The sequence below is a fragment of the Papio anubis genome, chromosome 2 (assembly GCF_008728515.1).
Source record: "Papio anubis isolate 15944 chromosome 2, Panubis1.0, whole genome shotgun sequence".
NCBI classification, from domain to species: Eukaryota; Metazoa; Chordata; class Mammalia; order Primates; family Cercopithecidae; genus Papio; species Papio anubis.
In genome coordinates, this window is record NC_044977.1 from 97,059,477 (window position 1) to 97,086,095 (window position 26,619).

The 26,619-nt window shown below is 38.1% G+C and overlaps 1 protein-coding gene across 6 annotated transcripts in view; it reads left to right on the forward strand.

Moving 5' to 3' along the window:
* The window catches only part of ANO10 (anoctamin 10), a 246,921-nt gene that overhangs the window by 14,250 nt on the left and 206,052 nt on the right, over nt 1–26,619 (forward strand). For 5 of the 6 annotated variants that reach the window (XM_031663429.1, XM_031663430.1, XM_031663432.1 and 2 more), the window contains exons 2-6: nt 1,773–1,925; nt 7,093–7,290; nt 8,677–8,811; nt 21,911–22,030; nt 25,115–25,684. In XM_031663429.1, coding sequence (XP_031519289.1) covers nt 1,787–1,925; nt 7,093–7,290; nt 8,677–8,811; nt 21,911–22,030; nt 25,115–25,684 — 1,162 coding nt within the window. In that variant the 5' untranslated portion in view covers nt 1,773–1,786. The remainder of the gene's footprint in view (nt 1–1,772; nt 1,926–7,092; nt 7,291–8,676; nt 8,812–21,910; nt 22,031–25,114; nt 25,685–26,619) is intronic. The other variant, XM_003894584.5, reaches the window with a different exon arrangement.

Sequence of the window (26,619 nt, forward strand, 5' to 3'; positions counted from 1 at the left end):
CTAACTTTTCTCTTGATTAATAATACAAACCTAGAATTTAGTTCCTATCAGGGTTATCTAATTCTCGTTCACTATTCTCTTTAGAATGTAGCCTTTTCAGGTCCCAGTTCAAAGTGGGGATTTTATCTGACTGACTTCCTTGATCGGCTCTCTACTAATTACACGTTTTGTCCCCAAGCCTCCCATGGCCAACAGAAGCCCTGCTTAGCTTCTTACCCTCTCAGCAGAGACTCCAGAGAAACTGGTTGCAAGTGCTTAGCTGTCTTCTGGACTCCATTATTTCCCACTGCCTTGTTTTTTTTTTTTTTTTTTAGAGACAGGGTCTTGTTATGTTGCCCAGGCTGGTCTTGAACTCCTGGGCTCAAGTGATCCTCCAGCCTGTCTCCAAAATAGCTGGGATTACAGGTGTAAGCCACCATGCCCAGCTTAGTTGGCTTTTTGTTATTCACAGATTTTTAAAAATACAGGTCACGTATTCCTTATCCAAAATGCTGGGACCAATAGTGTTTCAGATTTTGGGTTTTTTCAGATTTTGGAATATTTGCATTTATATAATGAGATCTCTTGGGAATGGGACCCAAGGCTAAACTTGAAATTTATGTTTCAAATGCACTTTACACACATAGCCTAAAAGTAATGTTATATAGTATTTTAAATAATTTTGTGCGTGAGATCAACTTTGTGTTAAGTACTTATGTGTGGAATTTTCCACTTGTGGTGTCACATATATATGCACATATTTATGTATGTGACTGTGGGTGTATGTTGTCTAGTTGTCTTCAGCAGAAGAGTTTGAACCCTTTAATCTACTGTCCTGGAAGTGGAAGTCTTGGCTTGTGTTCATAGTTAATGTGTCACTTTGAGGATGTATAGTTTTGGAGGAAATGTATAGTAGTGGTTCTGCCTAGCTGAGATGGGTACTGTAGAGAGTTCCATATAATTACACCCTGACTACTCATTACCCACTAGCATTTTTCTTTTTCTTTTTCTTTTTTTAGTAGTTATATTCAGCCCAGTTGTCTGCTTCTATAGATTTAACCCCCAGCTATCCTTTCCTCTTCATTGTCATTGTTCAGACCAGTATCAGCTTTTTCTAGACTACTTTAATGGCCCCCTAACTGGCCTCCCACACTCTAGGCTGACCCTTTGTGATCTGTAATAGCTCCCTACTGACTACATCAGTTCCCTGCTCATAATGAATTGGTGACTCCCATTGTATGTTAGACAAAGCCCATTTCCTTTGTAATCTGGGACCCTAGTTGGATACCAGCTGATTGCCACCTTTCTTTCCTCCTACACAAAGTTAATGTTCCAACCATACCTAACCATTTGTATTTCTCTGAGCCTCTTGGCTGTTTTTTCATCATAATTTTCTAGGGAAATAAAATTTTGTCTACTTAGGATACCTCTCATTGTGTATCTGGCAAACTCCTATTCATTCCTCTGAATCCTGTTCAGATGCCACATTCTTTGAAAATACTTTCTTATTGTGTGACAGCACATTTTACATCGTTATCCTTCATTTACACAAATGTCTATTCTGCTACATTCTGAGCTGCTTATAGAAAAGGATGGTGTTCTTTCCAAAGCTTGGCTCACACATGTACTTTGAACCATTGGTTGAGTCTGTCATATAACCCATCTGAATCATGAGAAATTTGCTTTGATCTTGGAAGCCAGAATTAGGTATAATTGAGAGAAAATGGAAGTCTATAGCATATTTCTCTTTGCCATAATAACAACCCGTTTTCACTCTTTATTTTAATTTTCAGCAGATTTGTCAAAGATGAAAGTGACCTTATCAGCTTTGAATACTTCTGAGAGTTCTTTCACGCCTTTGGTGGTCATAGAACTTGCTCAGGATGTCAAAGAAGAAACCAAAGAATGGCTGAAAAACAGAATTATAGCTAAAAAAGAAGATGGAGGTGAGTAAAATAGTCATTACTCAGACTTAGTCTGGCCTCCCACACTGTATGCTCAGTCACTAAAAATGTATTTGCAAATGTGTTTTATAATTTTCATTGATATATTTTATTTACTAATGTTAAATTTTTTGCCTTTTATTATGTCTGGGACTTGAAAGGAGGTCCTAAATCAACAGGAGACTTTAAGTTCCCGTGAAACTGAAAGCAGCATGCGTGGTTTTCTTCACAGCTCTAAATAGTATGCCTGCTACAGTGTTTGGTGCATAGTAGGTGCTTAAAAAATATCTGTCAAATGAATGGACAAGTATCTATTGTATGCTCTTTGTGTGCCAGTTATGGTACTAAGGGAGAGAGAAATATAGTCTCTGCCTGCAAAGATGTTACCATCAGGGTAGAAAGAAATTTAAAATAAAGAAAAGTACTTGGAAGAGCTGTCACAAAGCAGTGCATGGGATGAACAAATGAATCATGTGTATATTTACTGTAAAAGTAAAGGGAAGGGCTAGATGACACTGTGGCAGTACTTTCTGCAGTGGCAAGGAATGACTTCAGATGCCAAGGTTTAGCCTTCTCTTGAAAGGTGACATGGGTTCCCAGTCTGGGTGAGAAAGCAGCGGGTGTTTTAGTGTTTTACATGAGCAAATATTTTGTAAACTATACAAAACAACACCTTAGTCTGCACAGAGTCTCTGAACACTGGACTAAGACTCTTAAAAAAAAACAAAAAAACCCACAAAACTGTTACTATAAACTGAAGTTATTTCTTAAGAATAAAATTGGAATCAAAGTGGAATTAAAATTTTTTTCAAATAGTTGAACCAGAAGGAAACTTAAAAACAAGAGTATTTGCTTGCAGAAATGTGAGCATTTCACTGATCTTAAGTCTGTTGTTTAAAATTTTTGTGATTTAAGAATTATATAGTGTTTCAGTGTGAAAGATTCCAGTGTATTCCCCGCCGTCTTTTTGCCGATTGTGTGCCTCCAGGGACACACAGGGAAGGGATGGGAATCTTTCCACACTTTTTGGGCGATCATAAAAAATCTTCCCAAAAAAGTGTTCAGCATCTTCCAGGTGAAGGGAGTGGATTTATACTCATGTTTGCTTTTATTCTCTTCCAACCTGCTATTACATTGACAATAATAATAAAAAATATATAAAAGACCAAAGTCACATGGACCAAAAAAAAAAAAAAAAAAAAGAAAAGATATAAGAGCAGCAAAAATTGGAAGCTAGGAAACAGGTGGCTGAATAGTTATTGACTTGTCAGATTTGAGAAAGCCAAAAGTTAAGCTGACAGGGAAGGAAGTTGAGATGCAATTTGGTTTACTCTGCACAATACCCACAATGACTCAGGAATTAGGGACACTGGACCTATGGAGGTGGGGATAAAAGTAGGACCAAGAAGAAAAGGTAACTGGCTGAGATCCATTTAAGAAATAATACAGAGTTTCAAATAGCTAGAAGGAGGATATTGAATGTTCCCAACACAAAGAAATAATAAATGTTTGAGATGATGGGTATGCTAACAACCCTAATCTGAGCACTCTACATTATATGTATTGAAATACTACTATGTACTCCATGAATATATACAATTATTATGTGTCAGTTAAAATAAAAATAAATAGATCCTCAAATCCCTTCCATATTCTACAACCCCAGCAGAAGACTTGAGGTTTATTCTCTGGAGATGGTCAGATGCATGGTTTTTGGCATAGGAGTCTATACACAATTGAAGGCACAGATTCTGAACTGAAAATAAGATACTGAATACCATTCCCCTTTCCCCCACTCCACCACTCACATACCTAATTTAGTTTCCAAAGTATTAGCAGTGAGAGTCACACCTCGTAGGACGCAGATTGGACAATCTTTCTTTGGAGAATCTGACCAGCTTAAGACAAAATAACTAAAGGTGCAGAAATCAGGGGGTTGCTAACGGAAAATTATTTGACCAGACTACCTTACATTAAAGGCCATCCTTGATGAGCTCCATCTAAGCCCTCAGAACTTCCGTTTAGCCTCATACAGCCCCTTTCTTAAATGTGAACATGTAATAAAAGATCACCAAACATCTGAGAACAATTCCTAACATGAAAGAGAAATCTAAAACTAAACAGATAAAAGCAACAGACTATTCAGAAGAAGAAAACAAAAAAATAATAAAAATCTCAGCACTCAGAGTTGTGAAAAGATGTAACATCTATAAATCAAGAATAGGATATTATAAAAATCATTTAGGAAAAAAGCAGCTCTTATAAAGTGAAAATACGAAGTTAAAATGTAAAAACTCAGTAAAATTACTAGAAGATCATGTTGAGAAAAGCCTCCAAAAAAGAAGAGCAAAAAGGTAAAGAATTGGAAAATATGAGAACAAATAATAAGAAAATTAAAGGACTAGTTCATGAGGTACACGTCTGAATAAAAGGAGTTCTAGAAAGAGAACAAAGAAAAGTGAGGTGTGAGGGCAGAGTGAAGAAAGAGTTCTCCATGAAGATGATGTTGATAGGTTATCTTTCGTGTGAGTGGATCAAGGAGAGAGACAGTTGGCAGAGAACTTGGGGGATTGGCTTACTGATAGGTACATAATAAACTAAGCAAATGATAAAACAAGACAGCAACTTTTGGGAAAATGGAAAGTATGAGAAAGGAAAATCATAGCATACTGTATATAACATGTAGTCATAATCACATACTGACTTGATGTAACCAAAGGATGATTTAACCATATTGTGAGAATAGGTAATGGGAATGATGAATGGAAATGGTGAAGAAGGAAAGTGAGCTAAAAATCCTCATCTTCAATGGTTAAAACTGAAAAATCAAGAAATAGCTCCATAAGCATGTTATTTGATGACGTGAAAACAACTAACAAAGGAATCACCTGAACAATTTGAAAGGGAAAGGTTAATGGAGGGGAGGAAGACCTTACATTAAAGGCCATCCTTGATGAGCTCTATACAAGCCCTCAGAAATTCCGTTTAGCCTCACAGAACCTCTTCTTAAACATGAACATGTAATGAAAGATCACCAAACATCTGAGAAAAATGCTCTTTTTCAAAGCAAAATGTTGACAAGTGGTTCTTCATAAAGGTTATACCAGGCCAGGCATAGTGGCTTATGCCTGTACTCCCAGCACTTTGGGAGGCCACGGCAGGAGGATCACTTGAGGTCAGGAGTTCAAGACCAGCCTGGCTAACACAGTGAAACTCCATCTCTACTAAAGTTACAAAAATTAGCTGGGCGTTCCCAGTTATTTGGGGACTGAAGCAGGAGAAGCACTTGAACCTGGAGGTGGAGGTTGCAGTGAGCCAATATCGCACCATTGCACTCTAGCCTGGGTGACAGAGCGAGACACTGTCTCAAAATAAATTAATTAACTAACTAATAAAAAAAGGTTATACCAGTTGCTGTCCCACTAAAAATGGCTGGGATGCCTTTCCCCAAAAACTCACTGTGTCTATTTGGGTCTTCCAAACAAGAGATGGGATTTGATGAACAAGAAGTTCATTGAGAGAAATATTTGTGGAAAGAAGGAGGAGGGAGCAAGAGTGGGTCTAGAGAGCCTTCAGACTTTGTCAGTTTGACAGTTGTTAAAGGAGAGAAGAAAGGAAGGAGAATTGAGTCGGAAGAGCCTCAGACCACAGCCCAGTTCTGAGAAAGTAACAGCCAGGCTTAAAGTTGCCCTTTAAAGGAAACTTATGTTGTGCAGAAATGGCCTTGTTCCAGTATCCCCTCTGTGCCCCGCTGATGGCTGGAGGCAGCTGGGAGAAGCATCTTAAGGTGTGGCAACAGGAGCCTGGCAGTCAACCCTGTTCTTCAAAGCAGATTGTCTTGAAGGGAGAGCTGGTGGAGTGGGGTACCTTCACAGCTACCACGCTCACCAACCTGTTATCAAACTTTCCATCTTTGCAGTGTGAGAGGTGAGAAACAGCATATTGGTATAGTTTTTACATTTGTCTTAATATGAGTGAGGTTAAGGATCTTATATTTAAGAGCCATTGGTATTTTCTGTAAATTGAATATACCTTTTACTAAAGTCTTTAATAGCTTTACTGTATATTACCTAGATAATAGTGTCATAATGCATTCATCTTAATATATTAAACCATTTGATAAATGAAGTACAAATTCTGCTCATGATCCTGTTATCATCCGATTAATATTTTCATCATTCCTGTCAATCATCCCTAGAGGGTAAATACTAAAGAAATAAATGTACCTTTAAAAGTTTAAAGCCGGGCGCTGTGGCTTATGCCTATAATCCCAGCACTTGGGAGGCCGAAGTGGGTGGATCTCTTGAGCTCAGGAGTTCAAGACCAGCCTGGGCAACATGGTGAAACCCTGCCTCTACAAAAAATACAAAAAAATAGCTTGGCGTGGTGGCACACACCTGTAGTCCCACCTACTCGAGAGGCAAAGGTGGGAGAATCTCCTGAGCCTGGCAGGTGGAGGTTGCAGTGAGCCAAGATCATGCCACCGCACTCCAGCCTGGGCAATAGAGTGAGACCATGTCTCAAAAACAAACAAAAATTGATGTAGGTGGAAATAATCTCTTTTCTTTATAATCTTTTAAATAATAATTACATGTATATGATCAAATCATAGCATCTCTTTATGTTTTGGTAACTTATTTCAGAAAAATATTAAACCAAATAGAACATAGAAATTGATGGGAAAAATCACTGAAAAGTTATATTGCTTTTTATTATTTAGTATTTAACAGTCACAAAATCTGTTATAGTCCAGTGTAATTGTATTACATTTTTGGTTTTTCTTTTTACTGAAACATTTTGTTCCAAATTAATTTTCTTAAATTTTGGTCTATTGTGTTTATATTAAACTGCAATCTTTGTTCTATATTTTTATTTAGTGCACTTTTATACCTAGAGCTCATAAATATTGAATTCTTGTCTCATCTGCTTCACATTTGAATAAGTGGCAGGCCACTTAGTGCTACATTTTTCAGTTTTTGCATTTATTGAAAAACTATAAAGAACTGCCATCCCTAATGTACTTATGTTATTTACTTGGAAGATGGATTTAAATTGTTAATATAATTTCTTTTTCTTCTACCAGACTAGAAACATTATATTTATTGAGAAAGTTTTTATTTTTGAAACGTTTATGTTTGTCTAAGATTGTACTTATCTTTTGTTTTTGAAGGTGCCCAGTTGTTGTTTAGACCATTGTTAAATAAATATGAACAAGAAACACTAGAAAATCAGAACTTATATCTTGTTGGTGCCTCCAAGATTAGAATGTTACTGGGAGCAGAAGCAGTGGGATTGGTAAAAGAGTGCAATGATAACACCATGAGAGCCTTCACATACAGAACCAGACAGAACTTCAAAGGTTTCGATGGTAAGCCCTTAGTTCGTCTCTGTTAGAATCCATTTATCAAAAAGAAGTTTATGATGAATAGATCAAATAGTGAATATTTTTTCAGTAAAGGATCAAATAGTGAATATTTTAGGTTTTGCAGTCCGTGTGGTCTCTGCTGCAATTACTCAACACTGCCATTGGTAGAGCAAAAAAGCAGCCATAGACCATAAGTAAATGAATGGGCGAGGCTGTGTTCAATAAAACTTTATTTATAAGACCATGTGGCAGGCTACATTTGGCCTGTTGCCATCCTTTGCCTCCCCTGGATGAACACAAATTAGAAGAACACATGTAACTTATTTATATTATTCTATTCTAATTCTTATGAGTATTCAGTAGCTTGATACAGAAAAATCCTTTTTTTTGAATGCAGAATGATTGTCACCAATCAATTCTAAGTTAACAAAATACTCCAAGAAAAGTATTATATTTTCTAACTCTACAAGAAAACAATCATGTAAAAAGAAATTAACTATAGAAAGTTGCATAAGTAGAGATTTTCTACAAATAACCACATGTGAATATTTATTAGAAAAAAATTGTAGTAATGAGAAACACAGTAGTAGTTCAGTACCTTAGAAACCTCATTTCCTGAATTTTCTGGCTCCTGCTGAATGTGATAGGGTCATTGGTTCTATACTGGCCCCAAAACAGGTTCTAGTAGAGAATATTTTCAGGAAAGAACTGGGAAAGCCAGGGTGGATATGATAACAGGATGGGAGCTTAGCTTCAGAATCAAACTGATCCCTGCCAGGGCTTTCAGAGTTAGAAGATGTGATTAGACTTCTTTGGATTCACTTACTCCGGATTTTTATACCTGAGTGAATAAATGTTCAAGATGAAATTTACCTTATTTAAGAGGATTCACCTGTCAAATAGCAACAACATTTTCTTACAAGACTTTCTTCTCTCTCATTAATGGAAGGGATGTTTGACTCCAGAAGGGAATGGAATGGGCTTGAGAGTTTGAAGGAGGATAATTTGCCATATAGGCAAACTTCTTCAATTCCATCCCTGGTTTAACACAATAATATGTTAATAAGTTTAATATATTATTATAATTTAAGAAAATACTGCTTTCTGCTCATTGGTACTAAATGAGATCAATTATATGCTTTTTGAATGTTTCTACTATAAGTATTAAAATGGTTATTGTAGAATTGTATTATGTGAAGGCATAACATAATTTTTTTATTCTTGTAAAATATCTAAGGAGCTTTATGTTCTATTTAATTTACCAGCTTCATACTTTGATTACTTATGTTAATTGCTTCTTGTTTACACCATTGTTTCTATAATCTCAGATAATTGGAATATTTTTATTTTGATTACTACTAAAATCTGGTAATTTCTGTCTTATTTTAGATAACAATGATGATTTCCTGACAATGGCGGAATGTCAATTCATTATCAAACATGAACTTGAAAATCTTAGAGCTAAAGATGAAAAAATGATCCCTGGCTACCCCCAGGCAAAGCTGTATCCAGGAAAATCATTGTGTAAGTCATTATGTCAACGAGCTTTTTTCTTAATAGACATAAATAGCAAATTATAGATGCCTTTTTCCCTCTTACAGAAGAATTTACACAAACTTACAATGACTTGTATTTTTATGAACGTATCTTTTCCCCTTGGAACCTCAGTATATTGCATCTTTAAATGAATATGTTTGTTTTGTGTTGTTGACTACTTATTTATCAAGGTCTCATAGCATACAGTTAGCTTAAAATCCAGTGTGAACACATACACATATTACTCAATTAAAATGAGCAAAGTTTACTTTATGCCCTAATATTGTACATGAAAATCTGTGGAGGAATATAAAAGGGAAGACACTGGAGCACTCTTTCCATTTCCTCTGTTCTCACCGGGTATGCAAATTAGAATTTTGCAACTTTTTGGTTTTGTGTGATTTCATTTTAATGAGGATACTAGTTTGCAGAATGAAAGAGTTTATTATAATGCATAATTCCAAGTTTGCTTCAAACCCAGATAGTGGCAAAGCTTCAGAACATTTTTGCTGCCTAAGATACACTTTAAACATGTAAGCTTCTCTGTCCCCTAGTCTGTTTTTTTTTTTTGTTGTTGTTGTTGTTTTGTTTGTTTGTTTTTTTGAGACAGTCTTGCTCTGTTACTCAGAATGGAGTGCAGTGGTGTGAACATGGCTCACTGCGGCCTCCACCTCCTGGGCTCAAGTAATCTCCTGCCTTAGCCTCCTGAGTAGCTGGGACCACATGGTTTACGTTTAATAGTGTAATACCACCTTCCAATCTTCATCCAGGTGTTACTGGTGGGTCTTTGTTCTTAGAGCTCCCAAGGTGGGGGCGGGCGGCTCCCAAGATGGGGGCAAGCCTTTTGTTCTTTGACCTGGGGTTCTCGGCTTCACAGATTCCAAGGAATGGAACCTTGGGCCATGCGATGAATGTTATATTATAAGCTGTGAGTCACAGAAGAGAACTGTGGAACCCAGCAACTAGTGTTTAGCTCCATTAGGATGAACCTGGGCACTCAGCTGCGCAGGAACAATGACGAGCTTCTAGCCCAATCGGGAGCAGCAGTGGGTACCTCGCTGGATCAAAAGCGTGGCAGACGCCCTGTGGGATCTGGAGGGGTGGAAGTCAATGGCGGGTCTGCGACTGCGGCGAACAGCAGTGGTGGACCGTGAGCAAAAGCTCAGCTCGAGCCAGAACAAACACGACCAGAGGAGTGTGCAGTTGCCAGATTTAATAGAGTGAAAACAGAGCTCCTATAGGACGGGAGGGGACCCAAAGTGGGTTGCCGCTCCCTGCTCGAATGCCTGGGTTTGTATCCCTATCATTGTCCCTCCCCCTGTGCTCTCAGGCGATAGATGATTTTACTATTTCTTTTCTTTTTTTTTTAATTGTACTTTATGTTCTAGTACATGTGCACAACGTGCAGGTTTGTTAGATACGTGCCATGTTGGTGCGCTGCACCCATTAACTCGTCATTTACATTAGGTATATCTCCTAATGCTATCCCTCCCCGCTTCCCTCACCCCACAACAGGCCCCGGTGTGTGATGTTCTCCTTCCTGTGTCCAAGTGTTCTCATTATTCAATTCCTACCTATGAGTGAGAACATGCGGTGTTTGGTTTTCTGTTCTTGTGATAGTTTGCTGAGAAAGATGGTTTCCAGCTTCATCCATGTCCCTACAAAGGACATGAACTCATCCTTTTTTATGGCTGCCTAGTATTCCATAGTGTATATGTGCCATATTTTCTTAATCCAGTCTATCATTGATGGACATTTGGGTTGGTTCCAAGTCTTTGCTATTGTGAACAGTGCCGTAATAAACATACGTGTGCATGTGTCTTTATAGCAGCATGATTTATAATCCTTTGGGTATATACCCAGTAATGGGATGGCTGGGTCAAATGGTATTTCTAGTTCTACATCCTTGAGGAATTGCCACACTCTCTTCCACAATGGTTGAACTGGTTTACAGTCCCACCAACAGTGTAGAAGTGTTCCTATTTCTCCACATCCTCTCCAGCACCTGTTGTTTCCTGACTTTTTAACAATCGCCTTTCTAACTGGTGTGTGATGGTATCTCATTGTGGTTTTGATTTGCATTTCTCTGATGGCTAGTGATGATGAGCATTTTTTCATGTGTCTGTTGGTTGGTTTCATGTGTCTTCTTTTGAGAAGTGTCTGTTCGTATCCTTTGCCCACTTTTTGATGGAGTTGTTTTTTCCTTGTAAATTTGTTTGAGTTCTTTGTAGGTTCTGGATATTAGCCCTTTGTCAGATGAGTAGATGGCAAACATTTTCTCCCATTCTGTAGGTTGCCTGTTCACTCTGATGGTAGTTTCTTTTGCTGTGCAGAAGCTCTTTAGTTTAATTAGATCCCATTTGTCAATTTTGGCTTTTGTTGCCATTGCTTTTGGGGTTTTAGACATGAAGTCCCTGCCCATGCCTGTGTCCTGAATGGTATTGCCTAGGTTTTCTTCTAGGGTTTTTATGGTTTTAGGTCCAACATTTAAGTCTCTAATCCATCTTGAAGTAATTTTTGTATAAGGTGTAAGGAAGGGATCCAGTTTCAGCTTTCTACTTATGGCTAGCCAGTTTTCCCAGTACTATTTATTAAATAGGGACTCCTTTCCCCATTTCTTGTTTTTGTCAGGTTTGTCAAAGATCAGATGGTTGTAGACGTGTGGTATTATTTCTGAGGGCTCGGTTCTGTTCCATTGGTCTATATCTCTGTTTTGGTACCAGTACCATGCTGTTTTGGTTACTGTAGCCTTGTAGTATAGTTTGAAGTCAGGTAGCATGATGCCTCCAGCTTTGTTCTTTTGGCTTAGGATTGTCTTGGCAATGTGGGCTCTTTTTTGGTTCCATATGAACTTTAAAGTAGTTTTTTCCAATTCTGTGAAGAAAGTCATTGGTAGCTTAATGGGGATGGCATTGAATCTATTACCTTGGTTTACCTCCTGCTTTTAGCCTAATTGGTATTTTAGTGAGCCCTCTTTACTACCTGATGGGTCGAGTGTGAGCTGAGTTACAAGCCCTGTGTTTAAAGGTGGTTGCAGTCACCTCCACAGCTAGGCTTAGGAATTCTTAGTCAGCCTAGTAAATCCAGCTAGTCCTATCTCTCACAGGCAGACAGATGCCCAAGAACCAGTTCATATTCACATTTCCCAGTTGTCACCAAATATATTTTAGATCTTGTTTGCTCACACTAAGATCCAGTCTAAGTTAACCCATGTTGTTTGGTTATGTCTGTCTCTTTTAATATAGAATAGTTTCTCTTTTCCATTTTTTCCCTCATAACATCGACTTGCTGAAGAGACCATGCCATTTGTCTCTTAGATTTTCTCATTGTTCCCCTATCCTCTGTTTTTCCTGAAAACCTGAAAATTTTTGGCAAGAATTCTTCATAGGTGATGCTGTATCTTTTCTGGACTTCCTGATTTCCTTAGACATGATAGGGAATAGAAGGCCTTCTGAGATTTTATTTGCCTTTCTAACTTCTTAACTCTCTAACTTCTAACTTCCTCTTTTGTGTTCAGAATTGTGCCTTACTTTTGACAGAGCTTTTTCAAATTGTAATCTTTCTCGACCTTCTTGCGTTTTAGAGTATTTTCTTAGGATAAATTATAATTTTTACATTTTTTTATAGAAAGTCTTTTTTAAAGTAAGATGTAGTATTTATTCTAGCCTATTCTGAACTCTATTCAGAGTTCTGATGAAAACAGGGTTTATCATCTGTACTGTGGACATATGCATGATTCCTTTCAATTTATATAACATATAGCAGGAAAATACTTCTCCCAAGCATCTTACAATTTTTGCATTTATTTTCTATTAGTTTCTGTCAATTTAAAAAATAATACATGTATATGATGAAAATTCAAATAGTTCAAAAATTTAGACAATGATAAGTTGTCTCTTTCCTGTCCCATGTTCCAAATCCCTTTGTTCCCTCCCTATTATATACCCTTAAAGAAATTCTGTTCAAGAGAAGACATGTTCAGAGAGATGGGGAGTGTATTGTGCATACCATTTTGGACTTGCTTTTTTATTTAACAATATATTTTGATCATTATTGTAGAATACCAAATTAGGCTAACTCATTCCTTTTCTTGGCCACCTAGTATTCCATCATATAGATGTTATATTGATGAACATCTAATTGTTTTCCTTCAATGTTTTCATTAAAAATAAAGTAGGAAAATTCCCAGAAGTGAAATTGTTAGATCAAAGGTATATGCATCTTTTAGAGTAGATACTGCCAAATTGCCTTCCATAGTGATTGCTTCAATTTATTTATGTATTTATTTATTTATTTGAGCCAGAGTCTCGCTCTGTCACCCAGGCTGGAGTGCAGTGGCACGATCTTGGCTCACTGCAACCTCTGCCTCCCAGGTTCAAGCAATTCTGCTGTCTTAGGTTTCACCGTGTTGCCCAGGGTGGTCTTGAACTCCTGACCTCAGGTGTTCCACCCACCTTGGCCTCCCAAAGTGCTGGGATTAGAGGCGTGAGCCACTGTGCCCAGCCGATTGCTTCAGTTTATAAAGGGAATGCGTGTTATATTGAGCATTCAGCAGGATGTTGGCTTTTGACTAGGTAATTTTTGTTGTGTTTGGAAAACATTAATTCCTTCTACTTTATTAAGAATATTTTGTATTTTAATTTATATTTTATATATTAATGACATCTGTGAAGACTATTTTTTTTACCCCTGACATTATCAATATGGCAGCTGATGTTAATAGAATTCCTAATATTAACTCATTCATTTATTCCCATGGTGAACCATACTTGCTTATATTATGTGTTTTCCTGCTGACTTCCATTTAATATTTTATTATTTTTGCATCAGTATTCATATGACATGAGTATTTAGATTTCTTTTTTGTTGTATTCAACAATTTATATTACGTATACATTATTAATTTTTTCATGTAGTTTTTGTATCCCTTGTACTTTGCTTTCTTGAGCCATCATAGCCCTAGATCTCTATAACAACTATGGGAATTTCATTATGTTCCTGCCAATTTGCTCTTTGTATTTTCTTTTACCTTTGTTTTATGAATTTTGTAGCTATGTTTTGGCTGCAAAAAGATTTTGGATAGATTTTTATTGTTGATTGCACCTTTTATCATTATGAAATATTATTCTTCATCTTCCTTAATGTTTTATTGTTGCTGAATTCAGCCTTGTCTTGTGGTTCTTGCCTTATTTCAGTTTGCATCTGTTAGAATGTTTTTGCCCAGCCTATTACTTTCAGCCCCTCTCAGTATCATTTTACATGGATCTCTTATATCAGGATGTAGTCAGATTTTGCTTTGCACTCTAATCTGAGGATTTTTTTTTTTACTATGTAAATTTATGCTAAGTAAAATATTTACTGAGTAAACTTAAACAAATTACATATTTTGTGTTAGGTTATGGTAGTTGATGTTATATTTTATGTTGAAAGTGTTTTTTTGTGTGCTTAAAATATCTTTTATATAGGCTATGCCATCTTTTTTCCCATTTCAGTGGAGAAGACTAGGAAATATATTTTTGAAAATCATGAATTTATATTGATATAGTCAATTCAAATTTAACATTATAGGCTATCACTTAATTTCTTTGGTTTATATTTGTATCTTTTTACTTATATTGAAAATATTGATTCTTAATAACATCAGCATAATTACTAATTTGCTTTATTTTACAATTTACATAAAATAGCTTGTAAGGCCATGCTAATTTTAATATTAATGCAAGTTCTGGATGAAGTTTAAGATTTTCATTTTTCTTTTTTGTTCTATAACTATATGTAGTCACAATCTAACCTGTTTTAAAGGTATGTTAGAATTTCTGTATGAAACCATCTGGCTCTGATGTTTGTGGATTAGGTTTTTGAACAGTTTTCTCTAAGTCTTCTATGGAAATTGGTTTGTTTAGACTTTCTATCACTACTGGAGTTAGTTTAGGTAAATTATATTTTCCTAGAAAAGTTTCCATTTTATCACATAGGCTTTCAAATTTGTGTGAATTGGTTTGTACAGATTTCTCTCAGCATCTTTTAAACTCCTGTTTTAATGGTATTTTTCCCTTGTCTTATTTGTGCTTGCTTTTTTCTTCTTGATTAAAAAAATTTTTCTCATTAACATTTAAATATTGAGGATATTCCTCTATCAGCCATTAGCAGGAGATCTTATGGAATGTGGGATCTTGATTCAGTAGGACTCTTAATCACTTTTTAACTTCCTTTCCTTCCCCATAGGCTGCTACTCCCAAAGTCCATTACTTTTCCAGACACTTCCCTCTGCATTTCCCAGAAGCAGTGCTTTCCAGTCCGCTTGCCTCTTGTTCTGTGTACTTTCCAGCCCTTCCCTTCAGCCCTTCCTGCTGTCAGAGCTCTGACCCATCAGGTCTCAGACTTGTTTCTGGAAGTTCCCACTTGGTGTGGGGCCTTCTCCTGAAGGAGGGTGATGAGGCCTCATTGGTGTTATCTGGGTTCCTACACCAAATAGACTCCTCTGGCCTCCCCGTTTGTCTCTGCAGCTCCTGCTGGGGCTTCCTGCACCATTCTAGTCTGTGGCCAAGATCTCTTCCAGGTGTTGGTTCTTTATTGCCTGGCTTACATGTTGCAGTCTCCCCTGTCTCTGGGTTGTGCTGTAGGCATATGTTACAGGTGCTTTTACTTGCTCTCCTTGTTCATCTGCATGGCTTTTAGGAGGTATCAGGAAGTTTGAACGTAGGCACTCATTGTTCTTATTTGTCTAAATTTCCAGTGATCTGCGTATGTCTTGACGTTATTATTTTTTATCAATTTTTTTTTTTTGGTTGGACATATGTTCTTTCAGTATGCAGAGTAAGGATTACCATGATTTCAGGAAAATTTTCTTCAGTTCTCTTTGAAGTGTTATTTGGTTGTATTTGCTCTGTTCTCATCTTGAGGGGTGCCAATTTTATATATGTGGGCTCTTACATATTCTTTGTAGTATTTTCAAGTCTTTGTTCTTACGTAATTTTCTTAGGCTTGTCTGCCTGTTTCCTGATTGTATTTTCAGTCTTTCCTTTTTATTGTTGCTTTTATCATGACTTGAATCTGTAACAAGTTTATAAATTTTTCTCTTGTATTGCTTCTCTGAGCTCTCTCCCTCAGCTCTCAGAGATCTTCTCTGAGTTTTCATTTCAGAGATGGGATGTTTGCATGAATTTCTTTAATTTCATGAAGAATTTCATAGTTTTTTGTTGCCGGATGCTATAATTTTCTGCTGTTTGTTCTTTGACTTTCGTTTATATATTTTTTTCTTGTAGTATTTTTGGTTTCCCCTTTTTTCCAGGTAGTATTTTTGTATAGCTCTATGCCAGTTTCTTTGTGATTATTACTTATTTTTTATTACTTGTGTTTTAATGAACCCCTATTTTTCCTGGACTGGCCATTTTTAGAAGAAAGTGTGTGTAGGAGAGAGAAGGTGCTAGGGGCTTCCAGCAGGGAACTGTGGTAGTGAGAAGCTCAGAGTTTGCCTGGCAGTGTGTTCTCCTTGAGCCATCCTAGTCCCTGAAGAGAACCTCCATGGTGCACTGTTCTTGCAGGGTTTTTCTTGTGTTTGGCAGTTAGGCCTGTCTTTGACCCACCGAGACCCACAGCTCCATAGCTAGTTACCTTCCATCCTTGGGTCCCAGCAGGTCACTCTTCTTCCTCTAACCTGGCCTCTTATCTGGCTGTGGTGCCAGGCAGGGAGCAGACACACTCCAGGTGTCTGTCATGCACCCTCATTGCCTGCATTCTGAGCAAGGGGACTGTGATTTACCATCCCCAGTTCCAGGACAGCCTTGCCCTTTGTGTGCTTGGCCCAGGTTTGCAGAAGCATGGGTGCTCTTAGTTTACCCAGGGCTGATTTTCAAGGCCTCTTTTTATAGTTGGTGATTTGGGATTTTAGTTTGTTTTTTCGTACTTGCATGAAAGATAGGGATTTCTTTTTATGTTTCTTGTTTCCTTTTGTTTTTAATTTGGCATCACGAACAAGAATAGGGTAGAGATATCTTTTTGCCACTATTTGTAACCACGATTCCCACATTCTGTAGTTAAGCAGTTGTTTGATACTGTCCCAAAATTTTTAAATCTTTCGTCATCTCCTAGCGGAAAGGCATGTTTTCAGACACAGCTGGGTACTGCATCCAATAAAATACGAAGCAGACTGGGGCACAGTTCTGATTGTTAGTGTAAGCATTCTGTTTCTCCCTTTTCATGCACATTGATAATATGGAAATCACGGCTTCCACCTGTGAGTTTCTGCACAGGTACGTCCTCTTGGATGTGGCTGGGACAGAGAAAAGAGTGAGTGTGCTCTTTGATCAGATGGGATAATGGAGCAGCAATTTTTCAAATGCTTCTAGTTGCTTCAAAGAGATAAATGTTCAGCTGAATGAAAACCTTCAAGGAAATATGTAAATGGATTTCTCTAACTGTGTAGGTAGCCAGTCTGGTATCCTGAAGCAATAATAGAAATAACTTTCTTTCTGGCAGGATGAGGCTTTTGTAAACAAGGATTTTTTTTTTCCTTTCTTCCTCTCTTCTCCCTTTCTCCCTTCTCCCTTCCCTTTCCTTCCATTTTGGTACTAAATATGAGTACAATAAAATCATCTTGATCGTAGTCATTGGAAAGATTTTTATACTGAGATAAGAATTAAGTTGTCAGTCCTGGGATTTTAAATGCTGCATTATTCTCTTCCTTTATGCCTTTGAGAATGTGATCCTTAAACTGCTGTGTTTTTTGCATCATTTTAATTTTATATAATAATACTTGGTTGAAGGAAAGTGGCATATGCATAATTAAAACTATAACCTATTTTGGGAGTGCAAATTTTAGAACTAATAAAACTTGGAGTAACTTAAATCCTAGATTTTCATTAAGTTAAACTACAGAAATAAGTGGAAAAGCTATTTTCATTTTATTTGAAGGTATCTGCTCCCCTAGGCAGCCTCTGTGAGGCTAATTGGGAGGTGAGGCTTTAGTCTGCCCAATGTGATGCCCCTCAAGACTGAAAGGAAGCCAGGACTTTCATGAGAAACACTCCCCAGATCTTACGTTTAATTTGATTTTCATTTTACATACACATATAAAGTTGCTTGCTGCTTGGTGTAATGTTGTGTTTTGATAGAAAGCTTTCATTAAGTAGATAGCAAGTTTTGTCATGTAAACATGATTTCAAGGCAGTTAGATGGCGCTGTGAGATGTGCATTGTAGGTCCATGACTATGCCGAATGTTATGCTTGGGGTCAGGTTCCAGCTCATGCTGAGGTCTGAAGGGAGAGGGTGGATGAGCCGATAGCCGAAAGAACACCTGGGGGTCCGTAGGCAGGTGAAAGGTAGTTTTATTCAGCAGCTGTCTTCAGCAGCAGCTTACTTACACTAGCTCTCTCACACTGTTCGCCCTGTCTCAGCTGCTTAGTCCGGTGGCTCCCACACACAACTGCATGGTCGGCTCTCCAGGGTCAGCAGCCTAACTCTTTCTCTTCCTGGGTATGCGTGAGCTGAGCCGTGTCCTGGCTCCCCACTGTCCATCTATTAAAGCCATGTTATGGCTACATGGCCATGATAACAAGTGGAGTTTTATGGCCTGTGCTCTAAAGTTGCTGAGTCACTTTGGATGTTTACCTTGGGCTATCCTCGACCAAAGCACAGCCGTGTTCCTTACATGCATATTAGGGTTCCCCCTCATTCCACCACGTGACGAGCAACATGGAGAATTAGCAATTGGCTACATGTGTCTTAGTCCCCAAGCATTCATCTTGACAGCCATTCATTTCTTGTTTTCATGTCTTCTAAGATCTTTTCATGCCCTCAGACTTTGCCTCTCCTAGTGATTAACAGTCAATCATCATGCAAATAACCTAATGAAGGAGTTTTAGAGGAGTTTTTAAGGGATCCAAGGTTTTCTTACATTTTAACCATATCCTAAGGGATGTTACTTTATTTAGATTAAAGCTGTGTCTAAAAATGTCTACTGGATGTTTATCATGTTTTGATTGATGGGACCTCCTGGCACATGTATTATGTCTTTAATATTATATAGATGTTCTTTTAGAACCTTATGATAGTGTTTTAAGAAAGATTTTTTTTTTTTTATTAAGACAAAAGTGATCTCTTCACACCTGAGTGCTAGAGTACTAGGTGCAGCAGCAGCTGTGGGAACAGGGACTGTCTTCATTGTGCAAAGGCTGCTGGCCACCACTTCCTGCAGGCATCTATGCTTATCACCCCCTGTTGGATTGGAGGTAGCATGACCTGCTCCTCTCTCCCCCACAGAAATGCTATAAGGAGTTATGAGAGGGATTTTGCTTTTACTTTTGAAGTAAACACATCACATAAACCAAAGACAGAAGCAGTACTGTGTTAGTATTGTTATTGCATTAGTTAATCTGGAGGGTCCTACTGTAAACTATGTTACTGATGATAGTCTCTCTTAAACTAAATTTTGATTTGTTTGGCTAATGGTTCAATGGCTATTATAGCCCCAGTACTTGACAAGAGATCATTCAGCACTCTTGAAGGAAGGACTCTGGCTTAGGTTTTTGTTTTCTTTAAATAGGCCCACATGGCATTATGGTTTCCTTTGAAGGTAAGTCTCCTTCCTAGTAATTACATTCTTAACTGACATGAGAAGTTTGAAGGATTTAAAAAAAAAAAAAAAACCTAAAAGCAAACCTCTGTTTTTAGAAACTGAAACCAGAACCATGACTTTGGCACTGATAAACAGAAGATCAGTAATTTAGGACCTGCAGCTTTATATTCTCTCCAAGTCTTCAGTTCACAGTCCTATTTTTAGAAACTGGTTTTTATGCCTGCCTGGAAAGTCTTCTACAGTAGAATGGAGTCATTTTTTTTTTAAAACAGAACTTAGAAATAAATAATTTATATGCTATAAATCAGTTCAGTTAAAAAACTTCATGTAGTAATTTACAAGGGTAGTAATAGGAAGAAGGAATCAGCTGTAGCCTGTACGTCCCCAAATACGGACTAAGAATCAGAACAGTCGTGTGTGATCAACTTTAACTCTTGCAAGCTGAAGAAAAATCCACTGAACCATGTTAGAATTAAAATATTAAAAAATGGATTTGCCAGTACCAGAGACTGAGTAACTTAAACCACATGTCTTTTTACCCTAGTTACTGATACTTTGAGTGTATACTTTTTTACAATCATGAAGGATAATTTTATCACAAACCTAGCTTTTAAAAACTTTTTTCCTCGTATAACTAATGAAAATATAATTGTGGGGGGAACCATATATGAAGAATCTTTTTTTTTCAGACTTTTCCTATTGTTAGTACCAGATATCTCTTTATTATCTTTTTCTTTTTCATTTCTAAGAAGTTAGGTTTACTTTTAAATTATTCTGAAGGGTTTATGATGGGGACCTGTCCTAAGACTACATTGTCTCTATGTAGTGTTACTACACTGAACACTTTGTGTTTCTGTTCCACACTGCAGACGTTTATTTGCCAGTCCTCAATAAGGGGTCTTATGCTTGATATTTTTATCACCTGTCTCTGGTAACAGGTAGATAGGAGATAAGGGAGGTAGCCCTCCGAAGACTTGAGCTGATAAACCTTAAAGAGCTCAAAGCTTATCAGTGGATGAAAACAGCAAAGCATCCTTTCTTAATGCAAATTTTATCTTTTTTTTTTTTTTGTGAGATGAGGTCTTGCTCTGTTGCCCAGGCTGAACTGCAGTGGCACTATCATAGCTCACTGTAGCCTTGAACTCTTGGACTCCAGTCATCCTCCCACCTCAGCCTCCTGAGTAGCTAGGACTACAGGCACACACCACCATGGCCAGCTCATTTTTAATTTTTTTTGTAGAGATGGAGGTCTTGTGATGGTGCCCGGGCTGGTTTTGAACTCCTGACCTCAGGCAATCCTCCACCTCAGCCTCCTAAAGTGCTGGAATTATGGGTGTGAACCACTGTGCCTGGCCAAATTTCATTTTATAAGCAACCGTATTCTTAGTAACAGACTGTATTAGGAACTCATGTGGAAAATATTCCATCTCCCCAAATATGGCACAAGGCATTGTATTTGAGTTCTCCATATCTACAGAACACACTTCCTCTTGAAGACCTGAAGACACTCTTCTCCATCCACTGAGTCATTTTAATTACTGTGGATGAGACAATTCCAAATTTTCATTTAATATTGCTGGGAGATACTGTCTTTGGTTAAATTCATTTGTCTCTTCCAGATATGTGCATGAGTGTTCAAACCATACTAGTCAAATGACTGCTGAAAGTAGGAAGTCTTAATTTGATTTTGTTATTTGCTATTTGTGAGTGTAAGTTTTTGTTATCAGATTAGAAGAGACGAAAAGGATTGAAAATACTCTATCAACAAGAATGAAAGGAACTGAACATTTTCTTATCTTTGCTGTAGTGGAAGGACAGATTCGTAAATTTTTTCTAGAGACAATTTTATAATATGTGTCAAATATTACAATACATATGCCCTTGGACCTAGCAGTTCCCCCTCTAAGTACTAAGGAAATAGTAGACAGGTAGGGAATGGTATTTGTACAAATTTTAGCATTATTTACAATAGCAAAAAAAGGGAAACAAATGTTTTTAAATAGAGGATTAGTTGAATTACAGCTTTTCATACAAGGGAATATTATGGTACTGTTAAAAGGACATTTCATGTTCTATTTTTATTGGCATCAAAAAAATTCACTGTATACTACTACATGAGAAGAGATTACAAAACACCATAATGTGTATAAAATGATTTTATTTTTGTTCTTAAAATATATATGGATATATTTTTATGTCTGGTTATACACTACATTGCTTCTTACAGTGGTTGTTTTCAAGGGGAAGGAGAGACTAACAGGGGCCTCTCGTAGTCTAATTTGTACACTTCTGTATGGTGTAAAATGTTATATTTTCTTGTTTTGCTTCATAGTCAAAGAGAATAGTAAAGATATTTACATTCTGAAAAACGAAAGAATATATAGGTTTGGAATAGGCAGTATGACTTTGCGTTGTATTCCTCTGTGGAGTGTCCTTATAATACTTGCTGAAGCGTATCATGCACCATCTCCAGTCCATTTCATGCAGTTTGGCACATTTTCCCTCTGCAGTGAGAAGATTGCTCACGTCTGGCATCGTGATTCAGGTGTTTCCACTGCATGACAATGAAGCCCTGAAGAAGCTTGAGGACAGCTGGTACACTCGGTTTGCTTTAAAGTATCAGCCCATAGGTATGTTGTCAGTACTTGTTCTCTTAAAGAAGAGGAAGGCCTCTAATGAAAAGTTATGATCCAGCAGTGGAGTCAGCTCCCTTGGGCAGATACTTAGTGCTCTACTAGGCAGGGATCACCAGCTGCATATGGGAAAACATTTTGTGGGGGAAATAAGATGGGTTAGATGACCTCTTTATTCTTTTATTTAAACTTTTTTTTTTTTGAGAAAGGGTCTCACTATGTCACAGGCTGGAATGCAGTGGTATGATCACAGCTCACTGCAGCCTTGACCTTCCAGACTTAATCAATCCTCCCATCTCAGCCTCGTGAGTAGCTGAGATCACAGGCGTGCACCACCATCCGCAGCTAATTTTTTGTATTTTTTGTAAAGACAGGGTTTCGCCATGTTGCTCAGGCTGGTCTTGAACTCATGCTCAGGCAATCCCTGTGCCTTGGCCTCTCAAAGTGCTGGGATTATGGGCGTGAGCTACTGTGCCTGGCATTTTTTTGATGTTCTAATACTACTTTAGATCAGCTGAATCATAGGCTTTCACTACCCTTCACCAACAATAGACAGTTCAGAGTGGCCTTCCTGCATATGTGTCAGAGTTGGAATCAAACAAGTTTTTTTATCTGTTTGTTTGTTTTGAGATGGAATTTCACTCTTGTTGCCCAGGCTAGGGTGCAATGGTGCAATCTCAGCTCACTGCAACTTCTGCCTCCCAGGTTGAAGCAATTCTCCTGCCTTAGCCTGCTGCGTAGCTGGGATTATAGGCATGTACCACCACACCTCGCTAATTTTTTGTATTTTTATTAGAGACGGGGTTTCACCATGTTGGCCAGGCCGGTTTTGAACTCCTGACCTTAGGTGATCCACCAGCCTTGGCCTCCCAAAGTGCTGGGATTACAGGTGTGAGCCACCATGCCTGGCCTCAAACAAGTTTTAATAAGAATTTAGTTTGACTATGAATGACTATTTTGTATTTGAAAATTTCTATTTTTGAGGAGCCAGTTATTTAGAATGAACCAAGCTATGCCACACTTAGGGCAACTAGCAGGCCAAACATCTTTGAGGTGATTTGTGATTACCTTGGCATGAATTACTGGATCTGTCCATTTTCTTTGAATATAATTATAAGAATAATTATTTATTTGGTATGTGCTGGGCATTATTTAAAATTTTGTCAATATGGATATTCAAGTATTTTAGTCTGGTTATGTTTTCTAAGCATGAGAATTAAATTTAAGCTCGTAGATTTCACCTTTGCATTACTATCATTTTTTCTTTAAAGGATATTTTCCTTTTGATTTTGTTTAATGGTATCCTTCTAAAATAATTTTCTTTCTGTTTTCTGTTTCTGAAAACAACTATTATATAATGCTTTACCAAACAAAAATTGTTTTTAAGATCAAACTCTGAAATTACATTTTGAATTTTGTTTGTATTCTCTGAAAGGAAAAGTTCTGTTTTTGTTAATTCTGGGTCATACAATAGTCATTTTATGTTATACTTATAACTCTTTAACTTTGTTTTGGCATTTAAGTGGGAGGGAATTTGAATATTGCCTCTAGGACTTGTAAAGTGACTGTATCTGTTAGCTACTTTTTTTTTTTTTTTTTTTGAGATGGAATCTCGCTCTGTGGCCCATACCGGAGTGCAGTGGTGTAATCTCAGCTCACTGCAATCTCCGCTTCCCAGGTTCAAGCAATTCTCCTGCCTCAGCCTCCTGAGTAGCTGGGACTACAGGTACACATCAGTGTGCCTGGCTAATTTTTGTATTTTTGATAGAGACGGGGTTACACCATGTTGGCCAGGCTGGTCTTGAACTCCTGACCTCAGGTGATCTGCCTGCATTGGCCTCCCAAAGTGTTGAGATTACAGGTGTGAGCCACTGCTCCCAGCCTCTATTAGCTACTTCTTAGAAAGTAAAGGGAGAAAGTCGATGGTGAAGGCTAGGCATGGAGTGGTAGTGGATTTGGGGTCTCTGGGAACTGAGACTGGTGATAGCATCTGGGATACAGGCCAATCTTGAGGCTTCTTGAGATTAAAAGGGGAAGGTCATCTGCTGTGGAGCCAAGTGTCATGAGCACCTTTTTTTTTTTTTTTTTAAAAAAGATCAGATGTTCTTTAACCTGATTTAAATTTGAGGTGACATCATACCTACTGTTTTCATTTGCTCCTGGGTTAGGGGAAAGAATTAAGGATAGGAGAAAATCAGTTCATTCTAACTCACCTTTATAGACTACTCAAATTATCTTAAGAAAAATATGTTAACTGTGTGTTATTAACTAAGAAATAATAACGCCCACTGCCACACTTCCTCTCATGCCCTGCTTCCCACCCTAGTCCTAGTGCAGGATGCTCTTACGATCCAAGCACTCCCCATGTGGATGAGGCTGGCAAAGGATGCAGTGCTGGTGACCTCTCTAGAGTCAGTTAGCTTGTGTCACATTCACAGAACATTAGCAGTCATGTTGCTTGGATCTTCTTCCCAGTGCATATATGAAAGTGTTGATAAATGTGTTCCATGGCTGTTCTGGGAGTTCATGTGTAGAATCCTGTTTTGTGCTTTTGAATAATTTTTCTTTAGTGTATTGAAAAATTTGCCGTGACACATTGATGAAAGTTTGTCTTTGGGTAGGGAAGAGCAGAATTTTGTGGATGGGGAGTCTTCTTCGAAGAGAACATTTATAACACTAAAGTGGGAGAAAAGTAGGGAGCATAAATTAAATTTAATGTGCAGTGGCCATGGCTGAACTTAAGTTAGGACCTTGGAGATTTTGGGTAAGCTACAAGATGAGTTTTCCTTTGGGAAGAAGGTATCTACCAGGTGAGGGGAAACAGAGTCCAGGCGCCTGCAGAGCAGGCCCTGCAGCTAAGGCCTGGGCGCTTACCTGGGGGAAATGTTGGACCTGCCATGCAGACAAGCAGGGTCTTTGTACTGCATGGAGGCTGGATTTACCACCACACGCTGGTTGGGAAGTGAGGGTTAAATGATCCCCATTTAACTAAAAAATGAATAAGTGTACTTGAAATGATTTTTTAAAGTCTTTGGTAGTCTATACTTACGTTCTTTCTTTCTTTCTTTCTTTCCACTATAGACAGGATTCGTGGCTACTTCGGGGAAACAATTGCTCTGTACTTTGGATTTTTGGAATATTTCACTTTTGCATTAATCCCCATGGCTGTCATTGGGTTACCTTACTACTTGTTTGTGTGGGAAGACTATGACAAGTATGTGATCTTTGCCTCATTCAACCTAATCTGGTCCACGGTGATTCTGGAAGTGTGGAAGCGTGGCTGTGCCAACATGACCTACAGGTGGGGGACATTGCTCATGAAGAGAAAGTTTGAGGAGCCCCGGCCGGGATTTCATGGTGTCTTGGGTATCAATCCCATCACTGGGAAGGAGGAGCCTCTGTACCCCAGCTACAAGAGACAGTTGCGCATTTACTTGGTCTCCCTACCATTTGTATGCCTCTGCCTCTATTTCTCACTGTATGTCATGATGATTTACTTCGACTTGGAGGTTTGGGCCTTGGGTCTACATGAGAACAGCGGGTCTGAGTGGACCAGTGTCCTGTTGTATGTGCCCAGCATCATCTATGCCATTGTGATTGAGATCATGAATCGTCTCTATCGATATGCTGCCGAGTTTTTAACTTCATGGGGTAAGACTTCAGGCTTTATATTCACGTCTTACTTGCCTGTAAGAAATGTTGCCTAGATCGTGGGATTCATATAGCTGCTACCTTACAGAGAAAATAGATGTTGCTTTTGGCTCATTATAGAGACATGAGGAAAAATTCATCAGCTTTGTGAACACTGATGATCTCCATGCCATGGTTATCATAACTCTCATTTATCGAGTGTTAATTACTATGTTCTAGGTATCCTGCTAAGCACTTTATTCACAGTATCTCACCATCACCTTCTCAAGGGTACCGTGAAGTAGAAGTTATTTCACCCTTTTGTGGATAAAGATAACTGATGCTTAATGAGGTTCAGACAGCAAATAATGGAGCTAGGCTAATTCAGACCTATCTGTCCAAAACTTGTGCTCCTAATACTGTGACATTGTGTTTCATGCCGAGGGTAAAATAGATTGAAATTGTTTCACTGGCTAGAGCCACAGAAGAAAGAAAAAAAAATTGTCTTCATGATACTCAGCTAAATCAACTGTGACCACTTTCCTAAAATGGAGTATCTAGTTGGTGTGAGGCACTGAGGACTGCTATTGAACTCGTTGAAGGCAGGTGTTTATGGATATATCTGTGGTAAAAAAGGAACTTGGTTATAAGTTGAAAATAATCTTGATAGGCCATTCACTCTTTAATTTATTTATTCATTCAAACCAATGAATAAATTCGCTATATTATTCCCTAGGAAGAAGTCTAGGCCTTAACTTTATGGGCCATAAAGATGTTTTAGGGGCCAGACGTGGTGGCTCACACCTGTAATCCCAGCACTTTGGGAGGCTGAGGTGGGTGGATCACAAGTTCAGGATTTTGAGAGCAGCCTGGCCAATATGGTGAAACCCCGTCTCTACTAAAAGTACAAAACTTGGTATGGTGGCGGGCACCTGTAGTCCCAGCTACTTGGGAGG